The sequence below is a fragment of the Tinamus guttatus genome, unplaced genomic scaffold, assembly GCF_059628265.1.
Source record: "Tinamus guttatus ecotype Peru unplaced genomic scaffold, ASM5962826v1 Tinamus_guttatus_pri_ptg000075l, whole genome shotgun sequence".
Classification (NCBI taxonomy): Eukaryota; Metazoa; Chordata; class Aves; order Tinamiformes; family Tinamidae; genus Tinamus; species Tinamus guttatus.
Genome location: NW_028288609.1, coordinates 140,020 through 167,265, shown reverse-complemented (window position 1 = coordinate 167,265; position 27,246 = coordinate 140,020). Strand labels below are relative to the sequence as shown.

The 27,246-nt window shown below is 44.7% G+C and overlaps 1 protein-coding gene across 7 annotated transcripts; it reads right to left on the bottom strand.

The window, feature by feature from the left end:
- Positions 1-1,316: 1,316 nt before the first annotated feature.
- ATP6V0A1 (ATPase H+ transporting V0 subunit a1) lies at positions 1,317-26,192 on the bottom strand. Of its 7 annotated transcripts, none has more exons than XM_088519864.1 (22): positions 26,033-26,192; positions 25,880-25,958; positions 25,498-25,595; positions 24,990-25,118; positions 20,810-20,913; positions 19,879-20,005; positions 18,539-18,621; positions 17,742-17,835; positions 16,391-16,603; positions 15,721-15,871; positions 15,269-15,408; positions 14,410-14,564; positions 13,861-13,951; positions 12,937-13,055; positions 12,390-12,606; positions 11,687-11,794; positions 10,879-10,953; positions 9,438-9,545; positions 8,767-8,784; positions 7,241-7,358; positions 6,701-6,872; positions 1,317-1,629 (listed from the first exon to the last, which is right to left on the bottom strand). In XM_088519864.1, the coding sequence occupies exons 1-22, from the start codon at positions 26,147-26,149 to the stop codon at positions 1,536-1,538; spliced, it is 2,610 nt and encodes an 869-aa protein (XP_088375990.1). In that variant the 5' UTR covers positions 26,150-26,192; the 3' UTR covers positions 1,317-1,535. The 7 variants fall into 7 exon arrangements, with proteins under 7 accessions (XP_088375990.1, XP_010209437.1, XP_088375991.1 ...); XM_010211135.2 differs by having other exon boundaries at positions 20,810-20,892; XM_088519865.1 differs by lacking the exon at positions 8,767-8,784.
- Between the last annotated feature and the right edge of the window lie 1,054 nt (positions 26,193-27,246).

Sequence of the window (27,246 nt, the reverse complement as noted above, 5' to 3'; positions counted from 1 at the left end):
CCGCAGCCCCCGGCAGCTCGGGCGCCAGGAAGAGCGAGCGCGGCGGGGCCGTGGAAAACGAGGGCTCCACGAAGGCTCCATTTGTGTCCCCGGTGCACGCGGCTGCGCGGCCCCTCTCGCTGCAACCCCCGGCCACGACATGGGCTTTGGGCCCGCACTGCTCTGCCCCGCTGCCCCCGGCCCGTCCTCGCGGCACCGGCACCAGCGCACGGTCCCGCTCTCCCAAGGAGGCTCCCTCAGACGCAGCTCCCCAGGCGCGCACAGAGCACGGGAGGACAGAAACGAGGCCACACCAGGGCTGGGACAGTTAATTTAATTCACAGGGTGACGAGCAGGAACGCATTTCACCCAGGCAGCCAGTTCCACGCCGGCTGCTTCCCAATTTCTCTTTCATTTTCCATCACTGTAAACACGCAGGGTCCTCTCCAGGTTAAAATGATTCTTGTTATTCTCATTAGGCTCTTAATTTTTTTGTACACAAATACTCTAGCTGCACTGTGACAACACCGCACACAACACGAACACCCAACACGAACACACCGTTGCTTCGGCAGCAGGCTGGGAAGGGCAGGGAATTATTCACATCTTGCAGAGGAGAAAAAGCAGCAGCTAGAGCTGAGACTGGGGGCCCCTTCCAGGGAGCCGCTTGGGGCAGGTCTCACCCGCCTGCCCTCCACTGAGGACGTGATGGCCGTGACAGCGTCACAGCCACCTCCGCGCTGCCGGGGCTGCGCGGACTCTGCTCCGGTACTGCAGATCCTCTGGGAATTTACAACGTGAAAATCAAGATTTTTCCTTTCCAAGTGACAGATACGTGAGATGACCATTTGCAAGATCAAGTTCTTCCCTCCTCCGTATCACCATCGTGTCAGAATTGCAATATGGGCTTCCTCCACGCTACCTACAAATAGTCCCCCATTTCATTTGCAAAGTGTTTTATTTTCCCCCACAGCTACACAAGCACCCTCAAGCCCTGGCCAGAGCTTAGAGAAGAGCTTGGTCCCAGCAAGGGAGAAGATGCTGCTTCTTCCAGATAAAACCAGTGCCCACGTGGAAGGGGGGAGGTAGAAGGGTGCCCTGGCATGCAAGGTGCCCTGTGCTCACCCTGTGTTTAAGAGAAGCAGACACAAGGTCCATAATATGTAAAACTGTCTTTAAAAACCCCTAGTTTCTCCCCGGAGGGGCAAGCTTTACCCAATGGAAGCCATTAGGCCTTTTCCCTGCATGATTTTGTGCCCCCTCAGCTGTAGCTGCGTTTTTCTCCTACTGCTCTGAGGAGCCTGCGAGCAAATTCACAACACAAGAACTACACAAAATTACACAAACTCCAAACACTGCATGCACTTAGTATCAGTGCTAAACTCGGGAAACGAAAGCTTGATCCAGTGTCACTCGTTACCGAGGGAGGCCGAAGCTCCCGGTAACACTCGAGGCGGCTGCAATAAGTTATTGTGGCTACGGGAGGATCTCATGCAACTGGGACACGCGGGACGGGGCTGACCACAGGGTTTAACAGTGCGCGCCCGGGGGCAGCTCTAGTCGTCGAACTTTCCTTCGCGGATGGTATCGAACGAGAACGGGAGAAACTTGAATCCAGTGCCAGTGTAGAACTTGTTTTGGAATTCAATCCTGAAAGAGAGGCAAGAGAGTACATGCATTAGTGACTGTAAAGTTATACAAAGCTTTAAAGAGAGAGAGAAAAAAAAAAAAAGAGTATTATATGTAATGCTTCTATTGACACAACAAATCCTTTTCCAATTGATGTTTCTTGAACGGAACAGAGGAAAATTCCTGGGGTGCTTTTTGCTTGTACCCCCCTGGGGGGATAAAGGCAGGAATAGGGGTAGGAACCCCCAGAAACCTGTGCAGGGCAGGGCAGCTCCCGCACCACCACGTTACTCGAGGTCAGGCTTTGGTTATAACAACCGTGAGGCCACGCTCAGACTTCCTCCCTCTCCTACTTCTGTTTATTTACTCGAGCGTCTTCGAGTGACGCTGTCTGCAGAGCCGGGGATGTGCGTTTTGTCTCAGCTTCCCCTAACGAACCAAGTTTAAAAAAAGAATAACTGCACAACAGTCCAATGGTCAGCGAGCGCCAAATAGGGAACCGAGAAAAATAATCCCAGGGTTCACAACAAAAACAAGCACAGTGTTTCCCTGAGGCTCATGAGAAACACTTTCCATTACGTGCTGTGCTAAAAAAACTAAGTCTCTGTAGGAATTGAGCAAAAACAAATCTCCCAGCAATTCTAAAACTATTCAGGATAAGCATTTGATTTTTCTGAAATGCAAAAACGCTTATTTGACTTATTTTTTTCCAAATCAGGAAGCATGTCAAGGCCCAAGCTCTTGGTATTTCAGCTGGCAAATAGTATTTTTCCAACAGAACACGGGTGAAGCTTTCAGAAAAACAGCTTCTCCCTCGTCGGTCCTGCTGCCTGTTCCTGCAGATAAGCGCAGTGCCCGCGCAAAGGAATCCCTTGGATGAACAGGACTTTCCACGGGGGAGGAAAGGCTCCTTGCCAAGACGCTCCGTTTTTCAGGAACCCTGATAATCCCCATGAGCAGCCTGTGACTAACGCCCTCGGCGAAGGCAAGCGCGAGGGTTGGGAGGCCGAGTCACCACCGCTGCCGACGGACTGTTCCGAGCTCCTCCTGGACACAACCGCTCCCAGCGGATGCCTCGAGCTGAACAGGCGGCTGCCGCTCTGGTAGGGAACCAGTGACAAGGTTCACCAGATGCCACAAAGGGAGGTTTCCGAGCGGCTCCGTTCTGGTTCCGGGCACCGCGCTCCAGCAACGCCGGCTCTCCCGGCCCGAGCTCTGCTGCAAACTCTGTAGGTGCCTCTCGTTAGTCACCAAGTTCTGCTGAAGATTTACTAGACAGTTAGCACTGCAAATAAACAGACTGGAAAGCTTTTTGGCAGTTTGCATTAAAGGAAACATACTCGTCAGATTTCGAGTTAATAATTATTTTAAGTGTTTGCTGGACACTAGATGCATGTTTTTTCCAGCCAAATAGAATCATGGAATACCCACAGTGCTTGGAAAACTGGGCAGCTCTCAGTGCCATTTGGAAGCAACTGAAGAGCCATCTGCTGAACAGAAAAGCCTAATTTTCTGTCAGTAGACTGCAAATTGCCACTTGGTGTTTGCGTTCTGAGCCCGAGGTGTCGATCCCCAAGGGAGGCAGTAATTCAGAGAGCACCTTCAGCAGGGAGCCTGCGAGCCCCTCGCAGCTGCAAAGCGATGGGGCAGTTTTGCAGAGATTGCTGGAGTTGCTCTTTCCCAAAAAGGACAACTGCTCCATACGTGATACTGGGGGTCGTGTCACACAACACGGCCTTTTAAAGTAGCACCGTGCTCTTATGCTCGCGTTAAAGACAAGCCTCGGGCTCCTGACCTTTACAAAGTAAAATAAATAAGATCCCAGCGCGTGGGTGGGAAGTGGGGCTCGACTCCCACCTCCGCTCCCGGATTCCCGGCAGGATGCGGCTCCAGCACACCCACGCCGCTCGGAAAATAGCACTCCCCCGCGCTGGCGGGGCGCCAGGAGCTCGGCCAGGCCCAGGACCTGCCTGTTCCTCACGCTGCGGCTCCCTTCTCGGTTTACACCGCGCAGTTGCTGCTCTGCATTTATTCCGCGCGGGCGTTTGAGTTTTACTGCGTTTGCTGCACTTGAAATCTGCTCTGCTGTCCCTGCGCAGACCCCAGCACTGGCCACTTGGCCGCTCCAGCGGAACCAGGGGTTGGGCGGCAGCTCCTCACCTTCGACTGCATCTCCCCTTGAGCAGGCAGGGCTATTTTAGACCCATTTCACTTCCTCAGAAGGGCCGACTGCCTTACGCATTCCGCGGATGTTTAGGGATCAGTGGCAAACAGCTCGAGCACGGCACGACGAAGAAAAATCACGTCTGGGGATGCCTAAAATACAGCCAAGGCGAAGGACACGCATCTGCCAGGGAGCTGCTCGGAGCACGGGGGGAGAGAAGGGACCGCTGCATGGTCCCTTTGCTCTAGAGGCTTTTTCTAGGGAGAAAAGCTGTCAAAACCAGCTCTAAACCTACAACACTGTCTACAAAAAGACATCTCCACCAAAACTGCATTTCTGCATCAATTCATGATGTTAGGACCCTACTACTCTGCATTCGGTTATGAATTTCTCCTGTTGGACGACGTCTACTTTGCCCATGTTACAACAGCCGACTAGCTTAAAATAAGATGGCGAGTTACCTTAATCTAAATAATAGTGATGTCAAACTACATTAGCGAAAGGCAAACGCCAAGATAAATTATTTTAACAACAATGATGTTACAGTCAAGAGGAATTAAAAGCACAACTCGGACTGCGGCCACGTTCCAGGGGACCTCTGATACACAAGAGCGAGATTTTGGCAGCATTTACGAGTTTCTCCTCCACCCCGTGTCACCCCACGCCAAACCCAGCCTGCTGAAGGAATGCATGTTTTCCGAAGAAGTGCAAAATAAACCCTCCCCACTTGGGAATGAGGGGCAGGCCTCACGGAAGAATCTGTTTTTCCCCCAGTAAGACACATGCTGAATTACTTCTCCTTTCCAGGAAGGCCGAGCCTCCCACACCTTTCAAATTCCACATAGGTGACTTCTCCTGCCATGGGATCCCATCTGCCGTGCCCAGGACAGCGGTATGTGCCCCCAGAGAGCACCTGCCTTTGCAAACCTGCTGATTCCATGTTCTCACTAAAAAGGCGAGTTACTGGCGTGTTGTTTTGAACAACTTGAGTGCCTCGTTCTCCAGGAAAACCCAGCAAACCCCAAACAAATTCAACACGTTACAGTCTTAAGTACTGCTTTAGAGTTGCTTTTACAACCTGAAGCTTGAACCGATTCTTCTCTTAGATAACGTAAATTAAAATTTTACAAGTTCAAAACACATGTTTGGGGAAAATATGACTTCATTAAGAGCTCAGTTCTGCAGTTCCTCAGCAAGTGCCCTGCAGTTGTTTGGCCTGGCAACTGTTAGATGTGGTTACTGCTATTATTCAGCTTGGTTTCTCCGTTTCTTTGCCATTTCAGATACATGCCATTTTCCTTTACACATTTCTAAGATAGTTTAAGCTTTAAAGATGGGCTGGCAGTGTGAGAACCCCCTCTTGAGAACCTCCTCTTGAACCTCCTCTTCACAGTTCAGCCAAGTGCTCTGCCAGTGGCATCCCTAAGTACAGCCTGTGCTTATGAACAGATAACTATCTTTAAGAAAAATCTCCTTGCATCTTAACCTATCCCTTTCACAAAAAGGAGAAAAAAAAAGAAGAAAACAACACCATGAGTTCACCATGAAGAAATGGGATTCGAGGACTGCTCACCTACTGTTGTTCAGAAATGTGCCACTGGTGTTCGGGGAAGAAACATTTGGAAAACTAACCACAAATTCACAGCGGGTTGAAGCTCAGAACCCCCCGTGCAATCAGAGCAGTTCGCGCTCTGCGGCTGTTGTGCTGCGAGCAATGGCCGGGGCAGGGTTTGCAGAGCTCTCCCCTTCACACTGATGCAATCGCGAAGGCCGACGGCAGCAGCATGAGGATGTGGAAACACCGGCCAGGCGGCAAGAAGCTCTGAAGCGCCTGGTATGAGCGTTTCTAGGCTGCATGCCAGGAAAAACAGAAGCGCCATCCAGCAGCCATTTCCAGGAGCGGCCCCTCGACGGCTCCCCTGCACAAGATGGCCGCCCCAGCCCCGCCGATCCCCACTCACCCCCTCAGCAATTTTCCTTTTCTTTTTTCTTCTTTTTCTAATTCAAGATGCCCCTGGCCTCCTTTTCTACTTACATAACTATTTATCTTTAAAAAAGATTGCTCAGGGTGGCCTGTCTCTCCCATTTAAGCAAGGGACAATGTTTCTTGCGAACTTCACAACTCTCTGCTTTGCTCTCCTGGCTGCCAGGAAAGAAACCAGCCCAAAGAGATGGCAGGGATAGAACTGCCCGGAGCAGGGGCATGGACTTGCTCGTCCATGGTGCTATCATTTAGTTTGAAGAGAATTTCTAGAGGACCTGCTGCTGCTCTGAACTTCTCAAGGCACTGAGCAGCTGGATCTGAAGTGGAACAGCAAGGGCTCTTATAAACACATTAGAGAAAAGCCCTTGAACACTTCCCATTCTTGTGTGCAGAGACAGAGATGAGTGCCTGAGTGAGCAACTCCTTCATTCCTGGCTGTCCACACACACAGCAAAACGAGAAGCAGCAGCAAATGGCTAATATTCCCCTGCACCTCAAAGGGCAGGCAGCCAAAGCTGTCCCTGTTACACACATGCTGTTAGAACAGGAACAAGACCACGGGCACCATTCTCAGCTAAGCAGGTATCAGCAAAGAACCTGCTGGAGATGTACAGCTCAGCAATCAAGTGTATACAATAGCTCATAGCTGAGAGATTTTTAAAATAGCTCCTTTTGAACTAATTTGTGAGTTTGTAGACCCAGATTTTGCCTTCCAACTGCAAAATAGCAAAATACATTTGATAGGATTCTATTTAGGATTGGATTTATTATCCTGTTCAGAAATCTGTATAATCCTAAGGTAATGATTTATGGACTTTGCTTCTCTGTGCAAATGTCAATACCACTTTCTAGAAGAGGGCATCTCTGTAGACAGCCCATTTGATGGCGATTTTCTTACTGTGAAGTTAAGTACTTAGAAACTTGGGGACATTCCAATAACTCACCAGTGCAAGCGAAGAGCATGGAGAAAAGCAGACAGGCCCTCCATGACCAGAAGAATTGCTACTGTCAGGGTAGCAAAGGCAGCAAATATGAAGAAGAGGCCAAAGCCTCCACCCAGGCTCCTCACGCTGAGGCCCACGTGGATCACCATGGTCCACAGCACCTCCGAGAGCTCTGTGAAGAGAAAAGGAAGGAGATGGCACATTTCGGAGCATTCAGACAGAAAGGGCTACACTTTACTTACAAAGCAAGAACTAATCAGTTAAATTAGAACTAATCAGTCCTTGCTCAGCAGCCTTTTGCTTTATTCAGTGCTTTGAACTCCATCTATCCCCTCTAGATGCAGGTGACCTTTAGGAGAGCACTGTGTTACTAGACACTCGAGTTTAGACCCAATTACCAGTAGCTAATGCACACACACCTCCGTCCTGCTGCAGGACCCTACAGAGAGGGACAGTACCTGCATTCCTGCCTTCCCCAAACCCCTTTGCCCAGGTTCATCTGTGACACGGATCCAAATTTCCACTTGGACGAATACTCACGTGCGTGGGCTAAGCTGAGGGCCCAGAGCCTCAAGTAGGATGCAGTGTTTGAAATGCACCCCAGGCAGTATTCGATGGTGTGGATAGCCTGGTATACCACAGTATCAGCAAAGTCAAACTGAAAAAAGAACACAGAAAATAACGTTGCAGCAAGTGCTGTCCAACTTGGGAATGGGCATACTATGACCTAGGGCATTATGTTTGAACTCAGGCACTGATACCGCCTTCTCCTGGTTCTCTCAACTCTTATCGTTTATTTTTGCCAATTTTATATATGTCTTGCTAGGTTTTGTAGAATGATTGTTCACTGCTACACCTTAAATATTGTTGTCACATTCTATCGTATTAAAGTAAAATAGTTTTAAAAATCAGCATGAACTTTGCCAGGAAAAGACTTTTCAGCAACAAGATGGCATTTATATGAATTGATTGGTAAACTGTATGTATTTCTACAAAAAAAAAAAAAGTATTATTACAAATATTGCTTTTCTTTATACAAATAACAATAAAGCCCAAGTCAATACTATCTATGTAGCTTTGCTATATGATCCACAAGAGCATCTTACAAGATAGAAAATTGCTCTTTTTGAGAGCAATAATAATGCACAAAGTGATCCTGAAAAAGTCACGTCTGTGCTCCTTTCATTGGCAAAGTCTCTGCACATTGGTAATTTTTTTAAATAAATGAAAAGAACTCACAAGGAAGTTAGTCATGTAGGATGGTTGCTTATGCTGCAGTTTGGGAAGACAGTCCCTACATTTTGGATTTAATCTATGCTGCAGAAACTGCTCATATTTAAGAGAACATCAAATTTTAAAGACACCAAGTGATTAATTGTTAAAAGTTCTAGATATAAACAACAGGCTATTTATTTTCTTATTTCTTCCCTGGTATATCCAGGGCAATAAACATTTAAAACGAGTTAAATCAGCTGTCAGAAGTTCTTCAACAGAGCCTGCCTCAGTCGATACAGCACACAGCAAATGGACAGTGCTAAATATTTAAGCTATGGCCATTTACAGCTACTTGCAGCTGCTGGAGGATGTTACTGCTTACACCAGGGAGCCGGAGAATGAGCAGGTTTGCACTGGCACACGACAGCTTTATGCATTTTTGATGTTTATCAGGTCTAGACCTGATAAATACAGGTATATAATCTATAAGCAGTTTATAGTTGTCAAGAATTACCAATGGCACAACATAAGGCAAATGAGACTTGCTTCCTTAAAAGTTTAGAAGCATAAACTTTTCCGTTTCAGACCTCTGAATTAGCAGCTTTCCAGGAAAAGTAAGGAAGGTCTGTGGTCAGGGGATGGTAAGACAAACAAGCTAACAGATGAAGCAATTAAAGGTCTGTTAATGGAGGTAGTGTTGTATGAAGAATTAAAAATGGCCTGTAACATGTAAATAACTAATCTTTTGGAAAACAAGATGTCGTGACATAACATGTTGAGTTCATCATGTGGTTTACATCAACAGGAGACATTCCATATAGACATGAATGCAAAGCTGGCTGTAGTCTTACCACCTCATCCTCTGTAGGCTTGAAAACATAAGTTTACATTTAGTGCAGGGTCTCAATCACATCATTAATCATGAACACATTCAAGCATTTCCTCCTGAACATGACACAATACAGCAGTAACACATCTCACACTGCAGAGACAACGTAATGCTGAGGAGCTGTTCGAGGCATCACAACACTCCCAGAGAAGCAAGATTAACTCCTTTTTCTTCTCTACCAGCAGTAAAGCAAAGCAGTTATTACCCTTAACAGTCAAAATGAACGAGTAAACAAGATTTTACTGCTCCAGAAATACAACACTTGGGTTTTGGCTAACACTGGAAAAACAAACGAGTAGCACAAATGCACTGTACTTCAGCCAGAGCCACGAATAAGCCACCTGGGAATACTGGGCAACTCCTGCCGTGCAGCCTATTCGGTGGTGGTTCTGTGCAACGAGGGCAGACACACTGTGCTGCGTGTTTCTTTATTCCCAAATTATACTGTGTCTTTTTTTAATTTTAATCTCTGAAGACCTAGGAATGCCCAGAACATAGTCTGCAGTACTTCACTGCTATGAAAATATTCCTATTCAGTTTTAAGAAGTTGGAGATCAGGAGAGAGAGGCAAAAATCCAGCACCTTCTGCCACCAAGTGCACTGGCCTGAGCCAGAGGACGATCAGGTGCTTACCTCTTCCCCTTCCTCAGAATGGGTAGATAACTGGTCATGTTGAATGATCTCAGCATCCTCCTCAGTTGGTCCATTGCCCACCCGGATCCCACCAAAGTTGTGTGTTCCCTAATACATGCAGAAAAAGAAAGAGCAAAGTGTTGTTAATCGTTTACTGCAATAGCAGAGGTTATGACCCCCAAAGCTGCAGCAGCTTACAGAAGAAAAAAAATATTAAATATTAAGGCCCAGGTGAAAACAGCTGTACAAATCTCTTTCCCAGCTTGAATGGGAAAAGAGGCTCATTCCTGCTAGGGCTGGGGAAAAAAAAAAAAAAAAAAAAAAAAAAAAGACTGCCAGAATGAACATTCTACATTGCAGTTCAATTGCAACCCTGAGTGAAAGCCACACATCTCACAATGACAAATGTTGGAACTGATGCGCAACAAACCAACGTTTTGCCCAGCAGCTGTTGGACAAGCACTTAGGAAGGACTGAAACACCACTGCTGTTTCCAATGAAACAAGTCACAGAGAGGCAACTCAAAGCAGAACACACTGACCCTGGGGTATAGACACACTTGCTCCCCCCATCAGTGGGTCAGGCACAGTGACACCACGCGTGGAAAATCAGACTCTCCCTTAGCCAGAAATTTGGCATTGTGCAAACAGTTCCTTTTATAGACATTTGTTCTGACATTCAACAGCTGAGGCAGCCTCAACTCTATTACACTTTTAATAGGAAAGAATAATCCACAAACCATGTTGAAACTTTGCTTCTAATGTTTTCTTCTAATGTACTCAAGAGTACCTCACTTGGCAACTGCAATCACTGCATAATTGCATCTGATTTATGGCAGGCTTCCTCCTCCATACGGTCTTGCCACTACCAAGAAAGGACACACAACCTTTCATCATCTGACAGCGTCTTCATGCAGAGCTTTTAGGCCTCGTAAACACACGCTGCACAATAGAGGCCTGATTTGCACGTCTCTGTTTTTGGAACTCTAACCAGCAAGCAGCTATGTGCATGGTACGGCAGGATCTCCGCTTCCTTCCAGATGTCCCAAAGACAAGAAGTGCTCGTGACGGATCTGAGGCACTATAAAACCAGAACCTTTGAGTGTGACCCACCTAGAGGGTAAGCTGAAATGCCATGAGTGGGAAAAAAGGCCTTGCACACTACTTTAGTATCTGTGCTCATCACCCGTGGCATGGAATGTGAACAGGCTAACTCCAAACATTAAGGCTTCATAAATTGAGGGATTATTGGCAAATTAAGGGTTTTTAAGATTCTGTAACTTGACTTTCACATCTTGTTGCTCTGGTATACCAACTTTCACCCTAAAGGTGTAGTTGCCACTCACTCACGAAATTCAGATATATTCCATACTCTTGATAATTAGGTATATAAAGCCAACTCCCATCTTTAAATCTATCACGTGATTTTTAAATCCACTCACTGTTGCAGCCGCTGCTGCCTCTAGTGCCTGCTCGCTCGGGACTGTGCTGACTTGGGCCTCCACGGGTTGCCCTTCCTGATAGTGAATGGAAGAAAAAAAGGGGAGGAGAAAGAAAACAAAAAGAGAAAGGGAGACGAATGGAGGGGACATGGGAGGATGAAAGATGGTCAGAGAAGGGAGAGGGATTGTCTTTAACTGAACTGTTCTTTGACTCACTTAGCATCCTAAAAGCTGTCTGCCATACATGCAGGGAGAATTTTCAAGTATCCTCAGTGCACGTGTGCCAGGTACCTGTATCTTATATAAAGATATTTTACAGTACAGTTGAAAACCTAGAGAATATCCCAAGGGATAACCTCTCATATAAGCACTGCACAAGTTTGAACATTTTGTTTCTTACAAACACATCCAAACTGTTCTAACAGATAGCTGATAAATTTATCAGCCAATTAAACTTACATTTCTGCTTTCACATTGTCATCCCAGCAAAGGCACAGAAATGAATCTAGTAACCAGAAAGACCCTGTTCTTTAGCCAGATGACAATGCCTAAGCCAGATATATTGTATTTATCATTATCATTATGCAGGTTTTTCTAGAGCAGATTTCATGCTGGATCCAGATCTGAGAAGCAGGTAGGCAACACTTTATCTCCTATAAAACCCACTTGCCTTTATGCCCAGGGATGTGCAAAAGGTTTTACAGGTCACAATACAGTGTGAGCCTATATATCCAAGAACAGGACAAAGAGCATAGCTTTTCAGCCATAATTAGTGTTCACATTCAAAATATAAGATGCAGTGACCCACCAAGTGCTTTCTCCTTAAATACTGATGGCGAAGGACCAGGGGTTTAGCTACCAGCATCCACGGCACACACAGTAACGCCACCACCACGAGGAAACACTGCAGCCCTTTCTGTAAAAGAAAGAAAAGAAACAGTCTTGGATGATTTAGTGACAGGCTGTGTTTAAAAAAAGAGCTTGCAAGAAGTCTTATGCAAGTAGCACTGAATGACTGAATTCCCAGAGCATGCAGATGCTTCATAATATTTCTCTCTTCCTGGAGCACTGACATGCACTGAACTTGATGCCTGTTTGCAGCTGTCCCCTCTGACTGCACGCTGCAAGTAATGCTTGTTTAAAGGAGGGAAAACCCAAACCATTCTGCAGGGAATCACAATTCGGCAGATGTCCAGCAGGCTGTGAGGAGATGGCATTAATATCTCAGCTGCACTCAGAGGCACCACATTGTAGGTAAGGATGCAATACAAGATTCCTAATCATATTCTACTATTAAACTAGATTCAAACGTTCTGGAGCTACAGGTGACATATTCAGCTGATACAAATTTCCTCTATAAGAATTCTTCCTTCCATCTTCAACATTAAACAGTATCCTGCTTTGAAAGTGATGCCATGTTTCCCTCTATCACAAGGAAAAATTGTTTCATCTTCATTTTACAGTCATTATAAGGTCAAAGCTAATCCTATTATTCCAGTGAGAACACATACCTGCCCTTTATAAAGCATCTTGATGCTGGGATCACTATAGGAGAACAGAAACATGTTGATAAAATGTATTAAAAGGCTTGGTGCATCTCTCGATGTGCGGGCATCATAGGCTGTCCATTTGTAGAAAATGAGAATAACAAGGTATCCAAATAGTGATGACATGAAAATAATTTCTGGAATAAATCCAAGGTAGATATTCAATGGCTTCTTGAAGTATCTGCAGAAGAAAATGGCGAGTTTAAAATTACCTTTGGTTAGCATGAGGCAGATGTAATGAAAATAAACTTTCAATGGCTGTAAGAAAAGTCTCAGGAACAAAACTACAGAAGCTAAGCATTTCAGTAATAGCCAGGACTAAAATCTGGTAACTGAATGACAAGAATTATTATACATATGCAAACAGAGAGAAAAAAAAAATGTTACGCTCTTTGACAAAAAGCTCAAAGTAGTTTCCAACAGACTCTTTCTTCTTGAACTAAGATACGCAGTCCACCCAAAGGAGCACCAATGTCTCCACTCCCACAGAAAATTATAGCAAAGAACTTACATGTGGTTGAGAAGACTCAAGGTGACACCAAAGAGCATGTGGATAATGCCAAGAATCACAGACATTTTCATCTTAAAGGAATTGAGGAAGGCCAGCTTATTGCTGGCAATATTCCAAATCTGTGAAAAAAGAACACCGAATCAGTCAAACACCAAGCAAAAGGAAGACAGAGGTGAGTTGAGAGCAGTCTCTTTCAAAGATGTATTTGTCTCACACACACATCTCTTTGGGGAAAAAAACATCAATTTTTTAAAGATAGCAATACTGTCAACCACCAATCCCACCACCAAAGCAAGGTTTAAACTTCCAAACTTTTAAGTTAGGTAAAAGTTGCAGGAAAAAATGTCAACTGGCCTGTAAACTCGACAAGAATATTATGGTTACTCATTTAAATGAGCATTTAAATGTAGTTCTAATTTTTGCACTAGCTCTTTGATGCAGATCACATGCATTTTGTATCATACATTACAAGAATAAAGTGTTATTAAACACTTATGTGTCTTTGCACACAATTAAATACAAGAATGTGTCATTAAACAGATAGAAAATAATAAGATTACTTGGAAATTTACGTTTTCAAGACTGACTAAAGAGATGCAACTTTTAAATTTATCCAAGGTAAAATGGTGACTGTGTAAAGTGTCTTGAAAGTCTCTGTCAGACTTTATTAAAATGCTGCAGGTTAGAAAGAATGAACAGGAAGCCTTGTATGATTCTGAGAGCAAGTTTGTTTATCCTCAGCCTGGTACCTCAGCAGAAGCTGGCTTCATTTTATCATTCATGAGCATATCCAACACCAGATATACTGAGTCTGCCAAAGGGATGGAAGGGGTGTGGAATTCTTTCATATTGAAGTGGGTAAGTACTTGTCTGTTTATTGATAGGACACTCTTAAGAGACAAGAGAGATAGGAAGAGCTCTTACTGGGTCAATGCCAAAGGGATAGGGCCCACCAAACACCCCTGGAACAGCAGGGTCCAGCTGGAGCAGAGGGGCAGTCTCAAGAAGTTCCTCACTGTTAGGGAATAAATAGGTTATTCAAACATTAACACAAGCAATTTTTACCTCTTTCTTTTAGAGCTACCAGCATCCCTCTCTTGTGAGGGCAGGGAGCATCTCAAATTTAGGAAGCTTTAAGCTTCCTATGTGGCCATAGGATTTTTCTAAATGAATAACCAAGCTGTCCAACCCAATATACAGTGTCAAAAGGAAAAAAGAAAAAGAAAAAAAAAAAGATGCAGTGGTCAGGAGTATTGCTACATCTGTGAGGAGAAGGGTGCTAAATGGCAACTTCTCTGAAAACAAGCTGGTTGGAAACTTGATATCTATCCGACTGGCACCCATCTTCTAATTCTAATTGAGGCTGAATTCAAAAGTTTTTTTTGTTTTTTTCCTGAGCTGGGAGGAAGACGTGGAAAGACAGGTCGCTCTTATCAGCATCACTCTTTATCTAGATATCAACTATTTACTCACGTCCAATTGCTTGCGAACATCGGTCGGACACTCCACGACGAACCAAACATGTTGAGAGACTTGGAGAAGCAGTCGTTGTAGATGAGGCCCGTGTAAGTGGAGAACAGTCCCATGAGCAGAATGATGTACCGGCCACTAAAAACAGTGTTGAACATCTAGCAGGAAAAAAATAACCTCCGTGAGGACAAGATCACTCAGAAAGATGAAGCAGTCAAATCAATTCAAGATAACCAACACGAACAGGATGGAATGGGCTAAAAGTGTGAGGTCTCTGCTTCCCCGTGGCCGGGGCTACATGTAGCATTGCAAGCACAGAACCTGAATACAGAGCATGAACAGTGAGTGTGGCTTTGTGCAGAAAAACTGGGTTTGCTTGAACAGGAGACACTCTGTTCCCCACCTTGCTGCAATCCCCCTGACAGAAGCATGAGTTTGGAAGTGGGCAGAGCTCCAGCTCTGTCAGTGTATCTTAACCCTGTTTTACCTCCTGTCAGCCTAAGCTCTGCACAAGTGAGACTCACCTAGATCAGCAAATGGGAAGAATCTTTGGAGAAAGATTTTATAATATATATAAATTGATTAGGGGTTATACAGTGGCAGAACTCTTTTACGGTCTAAGCACATCTGGGCGGATAGGCAAATTAAACAACAAACTACCTCGAGCAATTTCCCTCAAAGGTCTTTGAAGGGAAACCAAAAGAAGCCACTATTGTTATGAAATGATAATGCTCAGTCTGTGACAGACTGGGTGCTTCACAAATTCCAAATGCAGAGAGCTTTGGCATTCTCACTTTAAAAAAAGGGAAGGTGTGAGCAACTCTGCTTTAAATGCAAAGCAGTGTGTGACTTGTCTCCTTACCTCATTGTCACTTTTCTGTGACAGAATACGACTTTCCCTAAATACCATCCAGATAGCAAACAGGGTCATCAGGATTCCATGGCCGAAGTCTCCAAACATCACAGCAAACAGAAATGGGAACGTAATGATTGTGTATGGTGCTGTAAGAAAACACAACACTCCTAATGTACTGTATTTGAATAGTGAAGATTTACTTAAAAAAAAAAAAAAAAAAAAAAAAAAAAAAAAAAAAACACTAAGAAAAACAGCCAGTGGCAAAAGGATTGAAAAGACACAGAGCTCATTTATCTCAAAGTAGCTGTTAAACAGTTCTCTGAAAATGAGTAAGTAGAACTTTGCTTCAAGCCCGTGAGAAAGAAAGGTGCTAAAGAAAATTTCATATGGGACAGACAATAAGGAGAAATGCCATGACAAAAGAAGAACGACTTGTACTTTTCTGAGTATGAATTTACCTGGATTTATCTCACGGTACGTTCCAATGCCATAAGCATCCACTATATTTTGAAAGCCAGAAGTAAACTTGTTAGTTTTGTTATATGTTGGTGGGGTCTGATTGGTTTGCATCCTGTTTAAAATAGATGGGACAGTAGATCCGCTGTGTTCCTGTTTACAGAAAAGCAGGATTAGAAAATCCACCCTGTGAGCGGAGGAGGACAGAATAAAAATTTACTTTCTCATTAACATTTGGAAATTTGGACACTCAATTTACTACCTATTGGACTAAAGAAGTAACTTGATAATCTCTTGGATAGCTCCCTTTGATAATTTCTACTATACATCCAAACAGCAGAACTAAGTTAGTGAATTGAACAGCTTACCTAAATTAGTGACAGGTATCAAAGTACTCAAATGCAGAAAAATTTCTTACTGGTAAATCATTTTCATGAACTTGGAGGTTTGCTCAAGTTATTTACAACAAAGTAAGACACAGCAACAGATCTACAGGCCAGGATTCTTCACACTACACAGAGGATGCTTTAGGAGAACTGACTCATCAACAGCCCAAAGGGATGTTTTTCAGAAACTCACAGTTGGGAAAAATCAATGAACCCATGTTGTGTTGGCTGACAGTTGCTATCTGCTTGAGCAGAGCAGGCAGGAGCAGTTAGCGCAATTACTCACAGTGCCTCTTCTGAGAGCAAACTGGATAGAGTCAAGGTCAGCAACGGGACACCACACTTCAGCAATCAGGCACTTCTGAGTCACATCAATGTTGCACAGATTCAGGGTATGGTAGATGGCCTTCATTTTGCGCACTTTGATGAACCAGACACGGATATTTTTGGCAGCTGCTTGCAGAACCCTTTGGCGATGATCTTCCGTTTGGTTCAGCACCTTTCATAGAGAGGTGGGACAAAGATCAAACTAGGTCACTGGCGAAAATTTGCAGCATGCAACACTGCACAATGAGGCAGTGTTGACCAACATGACACGTATTGCCCTGAGGATGGATGAAGGAACCCTCTTCCCTCACCACGTGCATGGAACTGCCACATATTTGCAATATATACTTAACTCTCCATATTACTTATTCTGTCAGAACAATGTAAGGCTTCTTTTCAGATACACTTTTTGACTACTGTCCTCCTCCAACTCCAAGCTCAGTGGATATTTCAAATGACCTCTGTTCAGAGGTCAGACAACTCCTTTTTATCCACCCACGTTAAAAGGCAGAGTGCTACAAATGAGGTGGACATTGCCTTAAATGAACACAGAAAGATTACATTAAAAGATGTTTTACTAAAGAGAAAGGAAGAAAGTGCTTTTATTGTTGAGGTAGATTTCCAACTGGAATGTATCTAAACTCGGGCCAAGTCAGGTCCCCAGGCTGGAAAGTCTGAGACTCGAGAGGAAGTGAGAACATAGGGTAGAGCTATCAGGCAGTTTTGAGTTCTACTAGTCAACGTGCTTCTGCATTCTTGCCTCCTTTGTCATTACTAAACAATTGCACTGCACAACTTCCAGCTTGAGACAGCATCTGTATAAAATAAACAGTTCGGGTTGAACCTTTTGTTATTCTCCTTTTAGCTTCTGAACCGTTTTCTGACTGGCTCAATCCTTTCAGACAGCTTTTCTGCATCATGACTTACTGCCTTTCCTTGAAGCAAGTATCAAATGTAGCAGAGCTGGTACCCAGTAGTTTTGTGTGCTTATTACGTTTTACCAACACTCAGGCTGCTGCACAAAGATTAGCTGTAAAGCAGAAACTCTTCAGGACAGCGCAACGTGAAAATACAGAAACAGGCAGGAAAAGAAAAACAAACAAACAAACAGCTAAGTTAATTAGTACTGTTATCTCAAATTGGAAATAAGTTTAAATGTTTTTGAAAATCTGGTAGAGAAAACAGGCATTTATAGAAGCTTTCGGAGTCGGAAATTAGTTATCTTCTTTTTTAATATAGACCAAAGATGAATTCAAGTACGCAAGTGAGTGTGCACGTGTTAAAAACAACATTCAGCTCATTTATTTTACCATCTGAAGATCATCAATCCTGGTATTGACACCAGAAGCCATTTCCTTCCGCTCCTGTGGTGTTTCTGGGCAGGGATAGAGGGAGGCCCGGAATCTGAAAGACATGCAAGCCACCTTAGCAACAAAACGGGAAGAAGATAAATCAGTCAGGCAAACAGATGGCTGAAAGAAACATAGGAATAAAGCAAGGAATGCCTTAAGAGGATCTCCTGATCAGCAATGATAGTGAAGCAGTTTCTGTCTTCAAATCAAATGGTCACAGAGGAGTTTGCTTTAGATCAAGAGTAGCTGAATGCTTCTTAAAACAAAAGTGAGCAAAACTCTTGATATTAAACAATTCTTTCTTAAGGAAATGGAAGAAAATCCTCTCTCCTCTGCAATGTCAGATGCTCAGTGGCACTGTTACAAAGTTGATTAGCAATCCCAATGCAGGGTGCTGCTATCATGCCAATGCAGCTGCTGTCTGAAGTAATGGGCTGCTGATCTCCCCTGGGAGAATACTGTTGGCTTTTCAAATGAAAGGTTCGTCTGAGAGTCGGTCTCAACACAAACTCAACTGCTTCTAGTGATTCCACAACAAAGCAAATATCAGCTTGGAGCACTACAGGCTTGGGGAGCAACTCATTTGGCTGCAAAACATGTTTCAATTACTTATATCTGCTCCTGATGTCATTGTGAAATCAGGAGGTAAACAGGGATGTCAAGTAATTTCAGTCTGCATTTCAAATATCTGCAATTGCTCTTTCATGGTTACTGTGGATAGCAACATGTCCAACTGTAAGACATTAATTTCATACCCTTCACAGATCTTCTTGACTCTATTTTTCAGTTGGTCACCTTGGAAAAAGATGATAAACACAGACTTGTGCACATGATCCCCCTAGAACAGAAGAAAGCACAATGTAATAGCTTCACTTTATAAAGGTTAGCATTATAGCAAATTACAACAGAAATGGTTTTCTCTCCCTCTCAATCTGTTCAGATAAAAGTCCTGTCTGCACAATGAGTCAAGAATGGACTTTGCACCACTCACCCAGAACACAGTGTTTTTAGCCTCAGTCTTGAGGATCCCTATTACACTTGTGTTCACTGAAGCAAATGTTCCACAATATCCAATATCTAGTCTATGTAATACAATAAACAGGAAAATCTGAGCAACTCTCCAAAACAGTGAAGACGCAATGAAATGTGGATCATCATTTCTTGCTGGATTATGGAGGTGAACTGACTGCAGTAAGCTAAAGAGCAAATGAAAATAAGATGAAGCTGCACAACAACTTTGATTCTCCAGGGAAGCTAAGGGCACATTCTTTGTACAGCTGTTTTCATGTTGGTAGCTAGCTCCCCTTTCCTGCATTTGTTAGCAAGTTATTGTTCCACCTTACTTAGGAAACTTTTGCATAATGTTTCAGGAATAATTACATTAGGTGTAACCTCAATTTAAGGAAGTGTTGCACAATAAGAACAACAACTCTCCCTTGCAGACTGATAATTTAACAAGTCAAATACCAGCAGTTGGTGGAACAAGGGAACAAATCAGCCTTATTCAAGAAACAAAGAAGAAGTTGTTGAATTTTTACACTTCTGTTTTTGTTCCGGTGAAGCCTGTAGCCTTTCTTTTTATTTAAAGCACGAGTAATGGTTCCCAAAGTGCACTGTCTGTTGATTTGAGGTAATAGTAAAGAGGAAACAGTGCAAAAAAACAACATTTACCATTTGTATTAGTAGTAAGTCATCCCTCCGCTTTAATAAAAAAATAAGTCCAAGTCTAGAGCAAATGAACTGCAGATGTTACATACCCCTGATGTCCAAAAGAACCTGTCTTACTAGGATGCTTGTCTTTACTCAGGATTGCATACAGGAGTGGCACTGTGTGTTTCTGCCTGGGGAGCAACTACGTCACTCTGCAGTCCAAATTCAGAGTTGTTTAACAACACTTTTGACAGTGGTCATCACCCACCCTGCTATTTTTGTTTTAATAAACTGGAAAATTTTATCATTAAGGCCTCAGGCACTGCAAATAGGTACTGAGAAGCGTAATATAACGGAGCCCGCTGAGGGATAAAGGCTCAGAACTACAAGCAAAATCTTTCACTCATCTGAGACTTTTCCCTCTGTGAATGATGGTTCCTTTTACCGTTACAGGATCCTCCAGGGGGTTTTCAATTTCTGCTTGACGCAGGAACACGTTGCCTCGGCACACGCGCCACAGCATGCGCTCAAACGTAGGAATCCGCTCGCGGTTGATCACACCAGCCACGAACCTGTGAAGGGAACAGCATAAATGTAAGCTCTGAGATGAGAGGTGTACATAGGCTGGTACCCAAAGCGCCAGTGCCTGCTGGAAAGCTACAAAAACCTTGTTTTAAATTAGTTCTTAAAACAAAGTGGGAAGTCTTATAAACAGACAGAAAAAAAAACACGAGAGAAAGCACTGCACTACACCAAAAGCGATGACTATTTAACAGAGTGAGACTCAGTAACGCCACATACAGGTATTAAAAACAAAACACCAATCAAAGGAGAGGCAAACAGACAAGTTCTGCTACAGTTCATTTTAAGAGGTCCCTGGTGAGCTACACGCCAAGGGTTAGAGCAGGCTGCCCCAGGCATGATCACGCTGTAGGCATGACCTTCAAGACAACCTCACTGTTCCAAATCCTTGAGTCCACATAAGGAATTACAGGCACACAAAGACGGCCTGGAAGTAGCTAATGAGGAGGGTATAGAATTATACAGATTATTTCTGAGTACTAAGTACACAGATTAATTACTGGATTCAAATAAAGCTGAGGACTCTCTGATTACCTGAAAGAGCACTAGGAAAGGTTTACAAGGAACAGACTCCTTGCACAGAGAGACACGTCTGAAGCACAAACAGGAACTGGAAACTTAACATATGTAGGACATGGATGGAGACCAAGAGGCAGTGTTAGAGCAGCCCTCGTGTGCTGGAAGCCCCAGACTGGGAATTCCACGGCAGCTCTGCTCCAAGCAGCAGGGACTGGCAGGCTGAACACTGGGCAGCAAGCGGACAAGAGCAAGGCACAAGTGTGAGCTGTCATTACCCGAGCCGTAGCGGGGCACCTCTTCCCATCTCGCTCGGCTCCAAGAGTGAAGAGGATTCCTCCAACAGGTCTGGATCCGCCATCTGCTGATGATGCAATTCAGCCTGAATTCACAAATCAATTAATATCTAATGAAACTAGTTAGTGGCATGCAGGGAATGAGGAACCAGGAGACAGTTGGGAAACGATAAAAGAAAAAGAAAAAGAAAGAAGGAAAGAACATAGAATAGTGGAAAGAAAGATTATATGAGCGAACAGAGAGCAAGATTCACACAAGGGAAAAAAAACAAGAGGAAAAGTGGAATGGCTCAGCAAAGCTCCCATGAAAGAAAGGTCTCATGACTGCTGCAGCAGAACATGGGGGTGGGGTATGTATAAGTCTGAAGAAAGGCAGAATTCCAAAAAATTATCAAGTTTTAAATACAAGTCATGTTCCTAAGAAGCTTTTCTTTCAATGATGCAGCGCAGACTGACAAGCCTTACTCTCACTAGTCCCTGAAAAAATAAATCAATAGACATGGAGATTCTCTCTTGCATTGTTTGTTAATTTTCTGCATCCTAGATGCAACAGGAATTTCTGAGATATTCTTGGATGTTACATTTGCATGGGAAATCATTCGGCAGGCTGTTCTATGCAGATAGGAAGGGTGTCCTTACCACCAATTACTATAGGTGGATAATTACTACCAGTTAATGAAGACGGGCACAGCCTGTACACAGTGGCCGTGTGCTGCGCTTCGAAGCGCAGGCAACACCTCGTGGGTTAGGGCTGCCAGCCTGACCCGTCCCACTTTGTGCCCACACTCACGTGGCGAGTGGTTAGGGCCACCTAAAACCTCAGAGTCCTGCATGGCACCTGCCCTAGCTGGCAAAATTCTCCCTCTGAGGAAAACGCCCAATACTAAAGCGCACCCTTGCTGATTAAATCCACTATTTTTTCCCAAATATCTAGCCATATTCAATTTGCATGTCATTGCCAGACACATATAACATATATAGCTTAAGGCAATCTGGCTTTTTTTTTTTTTTTCTTTTTACCCCAGAGATTAAAATGGGAAGCAGTTTACCTGTGATAATTTACAGGCTAAAATCCTTAAATTCTTGGGAACATAGCTTGTAAGCGCCAGCAATTGAAGGAGGATGTTCATACCACATCCTCGCTTGCCATGCTCATACTGCAGCCAGAAGCCTGTGTCATTTCTACCTCTGCAGCTTATATAATGAAATGAGGAAAACTAGAGAGTTCCTTAGCACAAACAGAGGACCAAATTCTACCCTCCGTGGTACCCAGGAGGCCTCTCCAACAGCAGCTGATACACTTGAAGGTAGAGTTTGACCCTAGAACACGCAAACCGTACAGACACGTGCACCACAGGCTTGCAAAAGCACATGGCAAGTTCAACAACTCAGCCGTAGTTTCTCTATTCACACAATAACCACCTAATAATTTCAGCAAAAAGTCTCTAAAACATTTTACTTGCATGTCAAAGGAGAGCATTTACCACAGGCAAGGAGAGCTTTTGCAAAGCTGACATCAAATGCAGCTCAATTGCCTGCCCCTTGGCAGCTGACACAGCTTGCAGATGTTACAAAAGCAATGGAGCTCCAATTTATTTCAGAAAGCCAAAACAGAGAACTCTGATACTTTCAATTTTTCGTCAGCTTGTTACAACGCCCAATAAACTAAATGAAAATTTCGCCTCATTTAAAATTTAAAACTAAAAAAAAAAAAAAAAAAAAACTGAAAAAAAAAGTTTTCTGCCTCAAAATTAAACATACAGATCAAACACTAATGATTATTTGATATCGAGATTTCAGGACACTGCAAGACAACGAGAAAAAGCTAATATTTTAAGAGGCTTGTATTGTATTTATCAATAGTCAAGATACTCTCCATGATGTTATTTTGCAACGTGTACATTAGACTAGTTGAAGTGTGCCTCGTTTTCACCAGATTTTAACACAAACCAAATGGTGCCACCTGTGAGAAGCTTTGCTCCACCTCACAGCAGCAGTTCTGCTCTACAACGGTTCTGGATTGCTGCACATAACGCATACAATTCAAGCCTCTTCCAGTTCACAGAAAGAAAACAAATTCCATTTTCACAAGAACTAAGAAAGATTTGCTTCACCATCTCATTTATTAATCCTGAGCCCAGGAGGAAATGACAGATGCAAAACAAACAGGGAAAAAAAAAAAAACAAAAAGCAGATGGAGAGAAGAGGAAAGAGGAAAGAGAGACAAGGGACTGCATGCCATTAACCATTACTTTTCCAGTCTTCTTTTACATTCAGTCTAGGCTGCTTATGGCAAAACTTTCAGAGAAATCTCTCCAGCTCATACTGCTCTTTATAAGCAAAGACAAGAAGACTGAGAAAAGGATCATAATCATCAACATGGTATGCTGAGACAAGAAATGGCTACTTCCACTAGATTGCTCGTAAAAAGAACAAGTGAAAAAGCTCCTCCCAGCCCCCAGATGCCTGTGAGCACAGCAAATGCCATGCACAAGTAGCTGGAGTAGTAGGCCATTTCTTGTGCAATTTATTACTATGAACAGCACAATCTTAACTACACGTTACCCAAGTCTTCAAGTGTTGAAAGTACTGTGCAAAGAACGGCATGAAATGAAGCCTACAATGCTTAGGGACTGCATGAGGCTCAGGATCTCCTGTGTAGAGCTGTCCTCAGGATGAGGTAAAGCTGTTTTACAGTTTTAACACTTTTGTTGAATTCATGCCTCAGGAGTTTGGTTTGCTCTTAAATACAGCAGCATGGCTTAGAACTTTCAAAAGTCTTGGCTTACAATTATAGAAAAGAGTTACCAAACAAGAGGAGTTTGATACATAATTTTTCTATGGCCAGAATGGTAAACTCACTGAGGTCTCAAACCAGAACACCATACGAGTGTGCATTGAGGTAATTGTTTCAGAAGAAAATGTATCTTGACCTTTAAGTTTAGTAGATTAGTACTGTACTTGAAAAGTAGCAGCTAATTCTCATCAGTGAGGATGAAAAAAGCAGAGAGCATTAACTGTACTTGTTCTGTTTCAGAGCTCAATTAGAACAGACAGACAATGGCACCTTAATGAAGCTGAGTAATAGATTACCAGGTTATCACTGTTTGTCCAGAGAGACCCACAAACTTGGAAGTGGACATTCAACACTTGAAGATAAGTTATTTGTAATGAACCCAGCCCCATCATAGATCACAGTAGCAATATCTATGCCAGCAGTGACTAAAACTTGTGCTGGCACAGAAACAACGTCAGGGCCCCAACAGGCAGCAGCATCTTGTGCCAAAAATGACGGTTAGATAAATGGTCTGAAGCCTGCAGGAGCCCTGCTCTACTTGATTAAAGCATTTTGTAAATACTAGAACCAAACCCATTAGGAATTCTTGGATCAAATCCTTGGATTGGAGGGAACTGGTCATGTACTGGGCAAAAATATGTCCTTCTCCTTCTCGGAGCTTCTAGTTTGAAATTTCTAAGCTTTAAGATGAAGGATTAAGTTTCTTCTCCCATCCAGGCTCTGTGCCATTGTACCATGAACAGCATCAGAGAAGCTGGTCTTGGGTTGAGGGACAAAACACACAGTGCTCCTGCCATTTCCTGGCCTATTTGGTATTGGATAAGATGTTGGAAGATTCTGAATGGCAAACTTGCTCCCAAACTTACCTCTGAGAACTTCGGGGTTGATCAAAGGCTCAGTAAAACCAAAGAAATCCATAAACTCCAATGGTTTTTGCATTGTGACTAAAACAAGGAACCTCTGTGTAACAGTTCAAAGGCTGAGGAGAAACTGTTTGATTCTAATGCCCATGTGTGAGGTATGACTCAGTTTATGTGCATATACACCAAAGAAACCCTTATCCATCGAAGAAAGGGCTCACTGTAGCCCCAGATTTCTGCTGTTGATGTATTTTAAGTACTAATGTCTTGTTTTGCAGTTTCTACACAAACCACTGATTAATTGAAAAAAAAAAAAGCTGTAAGATGTAAAGTAGCTATGTGTGCTGCATGAAAATGGCAAATAATTTATGAGGCTTCCTCAAGCAAAGTACAAAAAATGACCCTGCAATTCAAAATAGCAACTAAAAACACATTTGAGAATAAAATGGCAATTTGTGGGAGAAGAACCGGCTGCTTAAGTGCTAATCCGCCCTGGTATCCTGACCTCATCGAAGAACTGTTGAGTTTTGCGCAGTATAAATTTTAACTCTGTCAACTCCAAGAAGTTCCTCTTCAGAGCTTCCTGGTTTGTGTTGATTTCTTTAAGCTCATTTTCAATTTTCTCAAAGTTTGCCTGCAAGATGAAAAAAGAAGAAGAAAAGACACTTAAAGTAATTCTGTTAAGTGCTTTTAAATCTATTATAATAATATAGCAGACAAGATATTTTCATGGAATTATTGCACACAATAATCCTGAATAAACTTTAACAGTTCCACCAATAAATCAGCAGCTCCAACAAATTGAGGGAAGTTTATGTTTTCACTTCTAAAAGTATTGGGATAAGTGAGCAGGTAGATCTTAATGTTCATGTAGATGAGGGCAGCTAACACTTTGAGACAGCCGGGGAATATAAATCAGGCATCTTTAGCAATAAAGGCTACTGTTTATTTATTAATTTCCACTGCTTTCAGCTAGAATCAAGTACTACTGAAGTTTTGACACACATAATTACCTCCAAGTCAATCATGTCACGGGGAAATGGTACCTCTGGGTTTTCACCGGTGTCCATGATGGGAATATTTGCCTTTTTAATCTCCTTCTCCACAAACCCTGGAGAGATAACATAGTTAGTCTTAATGCTAACCAAAAATACAAACATCGAATTATCGCCACCGCGGCCTCCATCTAGCCTGCTCAGAAGCTTCCACCTCCAATCACAAGGTGGGCTCTTGGGGGTTAAAAGCTCCATTTCAGCAAATTTTGGAGCCCCAAACGGCTCCCGACCCACACGAGCAGAGCGGCCTTTGCCTCTTTGGCCCTGTGCTCCTCAGCAGGGGGTTTCGCTGCAGGCCCGGCCCGACGCCCCCGCCGCGGAGCGCGGCAGGGCGACGTACGCAGCTTTCGGTCCATCTCCTCGCAGCGCCGCACTTCATTGACGAACTTGCGCTGGAAGACGTTCACGTCCGGGTTGAGCTGCGGGGAGAAGCGGCTCCGCTGAGCGGGGGCGGCCCCGCCGCGGCGGCCCCGCGCCCGGCGCCGGTACTCACGTCGCGGAACTGGACCTTGCCCAGCTCGCCCAGCTCGCTCACGCAGCAGTAGGCGGCCTCGGACTGCAGGAAGAGCTGGGCCAGGGTCATCTCCTCGCTGCGGAACAGCTCCCCCATGGCGGCGACGTCCCCGCCGCGGCCTCTGCGGGAAGCGGCGGTGAGAGCCGGGACCGGGGCCTCCCCTGGGGCCTCCCCCCGCTCCGGGGCCTGCCCCGGTCCCCGCTCCCGGGCCTGTCACGCTACGTTACCTGCCGCAGTCCCGAGTCTCGAGCCGCCGCCGCCAGCTGACCCGCCGCGGCTCCCGTCCCTGACGTCACCGCGCTGGCGGGGGCGGGATCCTGCGGCACGTCGCTTAGCGACGGCACGCCTGGGCGGTGCGCGGGCCGGGAGTGACGTCATTCCCGGCGGCGTGATGACGCGAGGCGGTGGCGTCACGCGCCGGGCGGGCAGGATGAGGCGCGAGGGCGCGGCCGGAGCCGGTGAGGCCCTGCCGGGGCACCGGCACCGGGACAGAGCCCGTGCCTTGGTCCGGAGGGCCCGGGCGAGGGGTGGTGGCAGTCGCCAGCGCCCTCCCTGTTGGGACGGAGCGGAGCCCGCCCTTCCCGGCCCCTTCCCGCTGTTCCCGGCCCTTTCCCGTGCCCCGGTACCAGCTGAGGCCTGAGCCCCGTGCCGGTACCGTTGTGTGCTGCCCCCCCGTCAATACCCAGCGAAGAGCACGACGCGGCTCTGGGAGGGCCGCCCGCATCCCGGGCGCTCGGCCCAGCCGGCAGCGAGGCCCTGCAGCCCAGTGAGCACCGTACCTAGGGCCGGGAAGCGCAGGAGATGTCCCGTGGGCTGGGGGCTTCTGCACTTAGGGCTGCGGGTGGAAACACTTTTATAGGCAGGAGGCCAAGAATCCCAAATAAGTTAAATTACACAGAGCTGCTAAGTACAGTTTCTGATCATTGACAGTGTCTTTGGGCTTGAACTTTATTATGGTTGGAAGCGGATTTTTTGTAATAGAGGAGATGGGGTTTAGCCACGGATCCTTTTTGGCACCGTTGTCCTTGTTTCGAACGTCCCCAGCGGGAGGGAGGTGCGAGGCCCCTTGCGGAGCTGGGCAGTCGCTTGTCTCCCATGGAGCCGAGGAGGATGATTCTTGTCCTTACGGGTTTATTTGCTTCGCTCTGGTGTAGGGCACTCATGAGCTCCCACATGGAAAAACAACCCCTGCG

Coding starts and splice junctions, on each gene's coding strand:
- ATP6V0A1 (XM_088519864.1), bottom strand. CDS start 26,149: ATGGGGGAGCTGTTCCGCAGCGAGGAGATGACCCTGGCCCAGCTCTTC. Junction 25,959..26,032: donor GCAAGGTCCAGTTCCGCGAC/GTGAGTACCGGC, acceptor TTCTCCCCGCAG/CTCAACCCGGACGTGAACGT. Junction 15,409..15,720: donor GTACCGTGAGATAAATCCAG/GTAAATTCATAC, acceptor GTTTTCTTACAG/CACCATACACAATCATTACG.